At 39.6% G+C, this 10028-nt stretch overlaps 1 protein-coding gene across 1 annotated transcript in view; it reads left to right on the plus strand.

The window, feature by feature from the left end:
- The window catches only part of LOC130217043 (specifically androgen-regulated gene protein), a 21587-nt gene extending 15364 nt beyond the window's left edge, over window positions 1-6223 (plus strand). Inside the window, exons 3-4 of the mRNA XM_056449036.1 lie at window positions 1-35; window positions 1193-6223. The exon at window positions 1-35 is cut by the window's left edge and continues 152 nt beyond it. Coding sequence (XP_056305011.1) covers window positions 1-35; window positions 1193-2685 — 1528 coding nt within the window. The 3' untranslated portion in view covers window positions 2686-6223. The remainder of the gene's footprint in view (window positions 36-1192) is intronic.
- Window positions 6224-10028: the final 3805 nt, after the last annotated feature.

Below are 10028 nucleotides of genomic sequence, written 5' to 3' on the forward strand. Positions count from 1 at the left end.
TCATCAGACCTCCATCAGTCAGAACAAATCTCAGGGTAAACACCAAAACAAGAAACATCTACGGCAGTGGTTTTTAACCTGTGGACCACCATCTGTTATCAATGGAAGTAACATTGTTAATATATGTAAAAATAGCCATGTTTCCATCCAAAGATTCAAATTAAACATGCAAAACTAGAATATCGCATAAAAATTTGTGAATAAAGCATCGTTTTCATCCTATGAGTCAAAGAGAACAAAATCATACCTTTCTCAAAAACTGGCTCCAAATATCAGAGGTTTGGTGGTGGGAGAAGGCACTGTGGGCCTTTTTTCTTCTATAATAAATGAGTTGCGCCTCAGAAGATGAAATGCAATGAACACTTGGTGGCTTTTAAAGGCGTGAGACACTCTTTGGGAGCGCAGATGCTCAAGACAGTTCTGAAGAAATAACAATAATACTGAACCAATGTGAATGACTGAACTACTCCATTTTTTATTATCGGATAAAAGGTTAACCTACTAATTTGTGTGCATAAAGTTTTAATGCACATCTTCAAAATTCATGCACATATTGGTGTTTCCATTATGCATTTCTTTGTGAGATACTCCAAAACGCTTATAAAAATAGGTGGATGGAGGAAATGAATAATAAATTGTTGCTATGCGTTCAATGTTCACTGCTAATTAGTAATTGTGTGATTAGTTGTAATTGTGACCAATTAGTTTGTGGCGGAGTAAAATAAAAACCCACCAAAAGTAGTAGATCAAAAATAGGGGGTACATTTAAAAATTGCAACGGGCCAGGGAAACATAATTGATTAGTTTCAAGATTTCACACTTGGAAATTGCTTGATGCTATTAGCAGGTTTGGCATGCTGTCCTGGCAGAGAACCCTGAGCTCGAAGTTAATTGAGCACAGGGATCCTGCCAGGTCTTTTAGCATGTAAGGGGGTTCGAGATCAGGTAGGTCTCAAGAGCTCCTCCTAGTAAAGAAGGAAAAGGAGGAGATGGGGAGGAAAGGGGGGATTCTTCCAAAACAAAGATAGGGCAATAGGGTGAAATCTGTCTATTTACAGTAGGCTTGGATCAACTTTACTAAGTGTGACATGAATTCAAAAAGATTGGGAACCACTGACCTACAGATGTACTGAAATACATAGAGAAATAGCTTGGGATGTTTCAATAATAGCCTATAAATGTTCTCTTTCAGAGTTCTCTGCCCTGGAAGGTCAAGTCAAAGGGATTGGTAAAGATGGTAAACCTCCTCAGAAGTACCTTGTGCCAACCCCATTGCTCCTTGCCAGTGGGAATGGCAAGATAGTCAAACCTGTGGTAAAGGCTCCCGTAGAAGCACCTGTGGGATTTATTGATGCACCCGATGGGTTCAGATCAAGCCCTGACCATCAACAACATGGACGGATAGTTTTAGAAGATGCTCCTGTAAAAGTAGCACCAAGCATTGGACTGTTAAGTGATGTGGTGGACTTGCCACCTTCTTTCATACCTGAACCTCCAGTTAAAACAGGTTTGTGTAATGAAACCAAAGCCAAAGATGGTTCTTCAGAGAGTTTAATTGTCAAACCCCAGCTGAAGGTGGAAAAGGTTTCCTCAGAGGTGCCACTGGAATTTATTCCTCCACCTTCAGACTTCATGGACAAACCACCGGATTGGCCGCCACCACCCATTTACGATGAACCCCCAGAATGGATTCCCGAACTCCCCAATGTGGAGCCACATACTTCTGCTGAATCCGTCAAGCCAACGGAGGTGACCAAATCACAAACTGTAGACCCAGAAACATCAAAAGTCTCATTATCCCACAATGATATTGAAAATCTACGCAAGAAGGCCTCCTTTAAGAAAGCACCACACTTGGCACCGATAATGGTTGCACAGCATTCTTCTGTAGACAAACCGATGACGCCTTCACCATCATCTGAACACATTCCTGCTTTACCAAAAGACTACAATGACTCTAAAAGCCCGCCTGCGGTAGCACCCAAACCCAAGAAACTCCCATCCAATATCATCCTCAAAAGTCACAAAGACACTGGGACGACCCATTCATTACTACCGCAAAATGAACGCAGTCAAATGGATCCGCAGAAAATCCGAATGGAGGCTTTGATGAAACTAGGCCTGCTGAAGAATGAAGAGGTTGAAACAGGTCCTATTGGTGTCTCTCCCTCTCATTCCCCAACATTCAAAGCTAAATCTCATCCACAGTCACCCGGTTACCCGACAGCACCTGTAGAAACTGTTCAAGAACCATCTAGACTTTCAGAAAGTCCAGTGGACGTGCAGCAACCTACAGAAGCTATAAAGCACCAAGATGTAAAAAGCAGAGAAGGTTCTTTTAAAAAGCAGGCAGTAACGTCCTTCCAGATCAAATCGGCATCCTTGGACCGTGCAGCGATTCCTCCACAGACATCAAATCCAGACAGGACCAATGTTGAGTTGTCACCAGGCCAGTTACGAAGAAGTCGAGCTGGACCTTCTTCTTTAGGGAGTGCAAAGGAGTTTAGTATCAGCCATTTGGCTGAAGAGTCACACAAGTTGCTTCATGGAGCTGCAGTCCAGCACAGCAATGAACCCCAAAAGTTGCCTCGCCACAACGGAATAAGCGTTATGATTTCCCCAAATGGTAAAAATGGGGAGAATCGAAGGGAAGCCTTGAAGAAACTGGGATTACTGAGGGACTAATGGAGCGGCAGCCTTTGTGGTCTTAAATGATGTGGTCTTTGGAATCAATTGTAATGTTGTTTTTATTGTGGGCCTGGTGGTCGGATTGTATCCTTAAAGAATTAATTCACCCAAAAATCAATAATCTGTTTTTAGATAGTCATCGCCATGTTGTTCCAATCTTCTGAGACCTTCATTCAGCTTTGATGAATTGATGGGACGTTTGGATCATTTTACTGACTCAGACTTTTGAGTCTATCTATTTATCGAGATGAGCGAAGCTTTTTTTGAGTCATTTCATTCAATTTGCCAAAATAACTTAATGTTATGAGATGCCTCCAAGCACATCAACAACTCGCCCAAATGTTGCTCACACTACAAACAAGTCATAAATAAAATGCTACTATACAATGCAATGAAAAAATTCCTTCATTGTTTACCTGGTGTTTTATCTATGATTAGCTCTGCCTACCTCTTCTGGCAAATCTTTAATTTTGAGTCATTCATTCACCTGACACTGACAGTTGCATAAGCTTAACCAATGTGTACAGTCTGAGACTGAAACCCCCATGATTAGTTCACCTTTTGAGTATTTTGGATTTTGAGTCGTTCGTTCATCACGAGACAGCATGTAAAGAGATGACTCAAAACCGAAGACTCAAGAAATGAACAGATCGAATCTTTTTCAGCCTCTGACTGCATATGATTGGTTTCTGTCTTTCACATGATGTGCAAAACACCTTCACTAGTGTGCACATAGACTGTTTTTGGTTCCTTTTTTGGACTTTGAACATCTCTGGACTGGTGCTTTTCATGAAGGGTCAGAGAGCTCGTGGATTTAATGTATCTTAATTTGTGTTACGATGATAAATGAAGGTTTCAGTGGATTGGAATGACATGAGGGTGGCTAATTAACAGAATTTTTATTTTTGCGTGAACTGATCTTTTAATCTCTGATTGCACATTTAATGCAATGGAAAACATGTGTAAATTAATTTGGCATTGCTACATCCACATGAATCCAAAAATATCTGTTTTTAAACGTTCACATTTTACTCATTATCTAAACGATGCTTATGTAAACGAGCTATCAACACTAGTGCAACAAACAACAAACCCATGGCAGGACCATGTTGACTTATCGTCGGTCAGTTACGAAAGAGTTGAGCTTGACCTTCACCTGTAGGCAGTCCAAATGACTTTAGTATCAGACATCAGGATACAAAGTCAACTAAACGCTGCTGTTATTCAGCCTCACAACGATGCCCAAAACTTGCCTCAGCCCAAAGGAATAAGCTTGATTATCTCCCCACAATCTCATTACTGAAGGACTAGTGGAGTTACCTTTCTCTGGGTACTTAATTGACAATTATTTTTGGATGGAAATAATACAGACTTTGACTCTGTTTGCGATGCGTTTCTTTTCGGCTTGGTGGTCGATTTGCATCCTTCACTACCTGTCACATTTTCCAAAGGTTTTCCAATCTAAACTACTGCTACAAGCTATAAACCCAGACTGGACCCATGTTGAGTTGTTGCCAGGTCAGTTTCGAAAGCTCAAACTCCTATTTATAGGGAGCGCAGAGGACTTTGGTATCAACCGTCAGACTAATGAGTGTCGACTCAATCACTGGATGCTGCTGTGGTTCAGCTGGACAAAAATACACACAAAAAAACAGTACAAGTGTGATGATCTCCCTGCACAGTAAAATGGACAGAACCAAAGAGAAACAATGAAGAGACTGTGATTACAGAGGGAGTATTTTGTTGAAGCCTCTCTTTGGGTTCTTAATTCACGAATTATTCTGGGTTTTTGGAGTAAGATTTTTGCAATATATTGGAGCATTGATCTTTGGGGAAAGATCAAAAGCTGACAAAGTCATACATTATATTGACTTTGGTTTTGGCTTTGTAGTCAATTTGCTTCCCCTTACTGCCTTAAGTAAATGGCACAATGTATAATATACAATAGGCACTTTCTTGTCAATTAATTTGGTAAGACTACATTCCCCATGACTTCAGATTCATTTGGAAATGTTACTGTTATTTCTTAATGCTGTCCTACCATGTATTGTCCAAAACATGTTGTGTAAAAGAGCACCACAAACACACAAAAAACAGAACAGGGCCCATGTTGACTTGTAACCAGGTTAGTTAAAAAGGTAGTTGAGATTGATCTGTAATTTATCTAGAATTTTTTAAATGTACCAGTAGTGAGCAAGTGAGAATATAGACTGGCAGACATACAAAAACATCAGATCTAATGTAATGTAATTCATATAGCGCATTTATCACGTATGGCCATACACCCAAAGCACTTCACAATCATGAGGGGGCTCTCTCCACATCACCATCGCTCTGCAGCATCCACTTGGATGATTGGCAGCCACAGGACAATGGCGCGAGTGAGCTCACCACACACCAGCTATTGGTGGAGTGAAGAGACAGTGATAGAGCCTACTTAGTGGATGGGGATGATTGGAAGGCCATGGTGGGTAAGGGCTAATGGAGGATATTTGGCCACCCCTACTCTTTACGAGAAGAGCCATTGGATTTGTAATGACCACAGAGAGTCAGGACCTCGGTTTAACGTCTCATCCGAAAGATGGTCTATACATCCATGGACAGTATAGAGTCCTCTTCCATTTACTGGGGCATTAGGACTCACACAGACCACAGGTTGAGCGCCCCTGCTGGTCTCACTAACACAGCTTCCAACAGCACTCTAGTTTTCCCAGGTGGACACCCATCCAGGTACTGACCAGGCTCAGCCCTGCTTAGCTTCAGTGAGTAACCGGTCTCGGGCTGCAGGGTGATATGGCTATGATCTGGGTAAACCTTCCTTGTATTTTGATGAAAAGCAATCTGAAGCATGTACTGTATGCAAACTGACATTAATCTAAAAATGAAGACTATACAAAGCAACTGCTGTACAATTTTATCCACCATTTTACCTGAACTGGTCATGTCTAAAATGCATCGTTTTCAAAAGCCACCATTTTCACAGTCCGTTTTGCATTTTCAAAGTCATCCACTTTTCTAAAAGATCATTTTTTTACTAACATGGATGGAAAGCTAAAATGGAGCGAAAATTTTGCATATTTTTAACGAATACAAAAGTATGAAGATGGGCTGAGGAATGTATTTATAGTGCAGCCTTTGTCTGAATGCTTAATTCACTGTTAATTTTAGGTATTTGTAGAGTTAGCATGGAAAGGATGAATGCTAACAAGGTGTCACATCATATTGGCTTAATAATCTTAAACGACACTGACTTTGGCTTCATTTGTGATGCTTTTGTTTTTGGGTTAGTGGTTCATTTGCACCCTTTACCTGATTATGTAATTGATGTAATTTTGTTCATTTGAAAATGGTGTTGTTCTCCGTTCACACAGTAAACTATCCAAACCAATTATTGTATTACTAATAAGAATTATGAGTCCATTTTCTGCACAAATGTAAAGATTGTATGACTTAACACTGATGTTATCTTGCTGTTCACTTTAGAAATGTTATCTTTACTATCAAACAGCACCATGAAAAAAGATTAGCATTTTAACTGTGTCACAAGACTGTGTCATCATTTTCAAATACCACAGCAGGCACAGGACATCATCATGACGTCAGATTGACATTGTACCCAAACGTTGTGGGGACGTTGCATTTTGTCTGGAAATCAAAATCAGGTTGACGCCAGAATCCAACCCCAGGCAGATGTCAGTGTCCAATGCCCAACCTAAAATCAACCAAATATCAACGCCTAATGATGTTACAGCTTGATGTGCGGACAATACCACTATGACGTCTATTAGACATTGAATTTTGGGTGCCATAACTGATGAATAAATGTCAGCATTTAAAGTCAACATGACGTTGGTTTACGAAGGCTCGATGTTGGGCATTTTTTGGTCACTTTTCAACACAACCTAAAATCAACCAAATATCAATGTCATTTGATGTTGTTATTGGTCGTCAAAATAACATTGTCCTTAGACGCTGGCTAGACATTGAATTTTGGTCAACTGACATCACAACCTAAATCTAATCTAATATTTACGTGTTATGATGTTGTGTGCCTGCTGGACCTGTTAATGGGCAGTTTCCCAGAAATGGGTTGCGGCTGAAAGGGCATCTGCTATGTAAAACATGCCGGAATAGTTAGCGGTTCATTCCGCTGTGGTGACCCCTGATAAATAAGAGACTAAGCCGAAGGAAAATTAATGTTAAAGGGCATTTTTAAGCCTATATAAATGGGAAAACATCTTCAACAACTCTGCGTTTTTATATTTATCCTGATTAATGAATATATAGAGCAAGAAATGTACATGTAAATGGATTGTATTGTAGCGTTAATTAAATTATGCTTTCCACATCACTGTCTGTGTTACAATATGTAAATATAGTTTTCAGTATTTTCTTTTAAAAATAGATTCATCACATTCCCACTAAACAAATATTTAATTACATAACCTGATGATTTGCTTTCCAATGACTCAAATCTTACCGCGATGTAGAAACACAGGCCTGTAGCCAGCCTGGTGAAAAGGGTAAATTCTTTTTTTGGACCTTTTTGCGGTTATAGGCCTCATTTAGGCTACTTTTTAATTATGTGTATTAAATACTGCATTTTAGTGACATTTTAAGCACTATTTTAGCTGAAGTAGATTGTCAGATGGTAATCATAACCAAAAAAAAACCTACATTTGAAAATTCATGGAAAATACAATAGCCAAAATAGTATTCAAATTTATTGTAATATCAGTCGCTTTTTGGTGCTTCACACATTTTCATTGGTCATTTTTTGTTTCAAGAATAGAATAAAAGTCACTTGTACAATGTTTTTTTTTAATATTTAAAAACAGTGTAGCAGTGAAAGATGACTTCACTTACATCAGATTGTATGTTTTTTGTTTTGTATTTTGCACAGCTGGATGTTGAACTCATGAAAAAATTGATTAGCTGAAGTCACACCGAAGCAACACTCAACAGAGGATTCCACTTGGTCTTTAAACCTTTTTCGATGGATTATTTTCACTATTTATGATGGTGGAGCAGTCAAAATAGAACAAACGAGCTCAAGTACGGGAGAAATTCTGGACTTTTGTCAGTGAGGGGTGGGTCTGTTGAACCACCCGAACCCCCCCTGGCTGTGGGCGTGAAACATGTATGATTTTGTTGAAAAGTGCTGTTCAAAACATTTCAGAAAAAAGTTATTCTGTTAATAGAATGTGTTCTGAAAAAGAATTCAACTGTTTATAAATCGTTCGATTTGGAATACGCTGGAAAGATCAGACATCTATTTGAAAATTTGAATCTGTGGAACGTGTTGAGTTCGTTGCTCTTGTCCCTGACGCACAAATACCGCTCCATGTTTTTCTTGTCAACAGAGTCTTGCTGAGGTGACATTCTGAGAGTGCCTTGCATAACATCAGCTGCTTCAATCAGACCAGAAACTCGTCCAACCTGATTCGAAGCAGCAGGGTTTAGTAATCTAGAGTTAATGGCCTGTTTTCATTGTCATCAACCATTTGAGCCTGCAAAAACTTGTCGAGATTTTCGTGCTTCGTCACGCTCAATAATTTGCCGCGCTTTTTTATTCGAACGCATACTCTGAAGTAAATGTACAAAGGCTGTCACTTGAACGGTACCCCTCCAAAACGTATATTTTTGTACTTAAACGGTACGTATTATTATCAAAATGTTAATATTGACACCTAAAATGTATATATTCGTGCCTAAAGAGTCATATTTTATAACTAACAGTATAAAAATGTGCCTTTTGAAAGTGTACGACGTCATTGACACTTCTTAAAGATATTAAGAGTACAAGTGCAGAAGTTATTGTGCTTTTTATGTTAATAATGTGACCAATAGACACGATATGAGTCATCAAAAGTTCTGTCAGACTCTCTGGAATGCCTGCAGATAAATTTGCATTAAAGAGTGAAAGATCCGTCAAATCACTTGCTTCAGTTCCCATCTGACATGAGAGCTGATTAAACACGCCCAAAATATTTCACATGTGCGCATTCTGTGTTTTAACCAACTTGTATGACTAGATCTACTTGTGCAGATTTCATAGCTTAAGTTCACTCATGTATTTTGTAATTTAACACGAGTTTATGTTATGATTACAGGCAAAACTTTCCATATTTATTCAATAATGATGTCACGGCTGGTGTTATGACTGCTGTTTCTCGATCCCATGATGCCCTCTAGTGGAAATGTTTATGAAAGGCGTGTACTAGAAAAAATGCTGGGTTGCATGAACACAACACTGGGTCAAATGTTGACAAACCCTACATTCATTCATTCATTCATTTATTTTCTTTTCAGCTTAGTCCCTTTATTAATCTGAGGTCACCACAGTGGAATTAACCGCCAACTTATTCAGTATGTTTTATGCAGCAGATGCCCTTCCAGTCGCACCCCAACACTGGGAAACATCCATACACACTCATTCACACTACTACGGCCAATTTAGCTTACCCAATTCACCTATACTGCATGTCTTTGGACTTCTGGGGGAAAGCGGAGCACCCTGAGGAAACCCACACTAACACGGGGAGACAAACCCTACTTTGAATTATAATTTTTTTCAATTGAATTTAAATGACTTTTTAGCCCAATGGTTGGGTTAAAACAACCCAGTATTTTCTTTTAGAGTGTATGCAGTATTATGTCCCTGCATGCGTTGCTTATGGCTGAATTGTGAATCAATGATGAAATCAAGTCTTATTTAATGTGTTTAGGTGACACGGTGGCTCAGTGGTTAGCATTGTCCCCTCACCGCAAGAAGGTTGCTGATTCGAGCTCCGGCTGGGTCAGTTGGCATTTTTTGTGTGAAGTTTGCATGTTCTCCCCATGTTGGCGTGGGTTTCCTCCAGGTGCTCTGGTTTCCCCCACAGTCCAAACACGTGCTATAGGTGAACTGAATAAACTAAATTGGCATTGTGCATGTGAGTGTGTATGGGTGTTTCTTAGTACTGGGTTGCAGTTGGAAGGGCATCCGCTGTGTAAAACCTATGCTGGTATAGTTGGCGGTTCATTCCGCTGTGGTGACCTCTGATAAATAAAGAGACTAAGCTGAAGGAAAGTGAATGAATGCATTGTGTTTAAGCAAAGCAATGGTTTAAGCTTGGGTTTAATCGGTTAGTAACATGGCAGTGTCAATGCAGTGGTAAGTCACTTATTTATTGCATTGTTAACAGTGTATTTATATACACTCACCGGTCACTTTATTAGGTACACCTTACAAGTACCGGATTAGACCCCGTTTTGCCTTCAGAACTGCTTTAACCCTTCGTGGCAGCGATTCAACAAGGTACTGGAAATATTCCTCAGAGATTTTGGTCCATATTGAC

This window comes from Danio aesculapii, chromosome 23, assembly GCF_903798145.1.
Source record: "Danio aesculapii chromosome 23, fDanAes4.1, whole genome shotgun sequence".
Taxonomy (NCBI): Eukaryota; Metazoa; Chordata; class Actinopteri; order Cypriniformes; family Danionidae; genus Danio; species Danio aesculapii.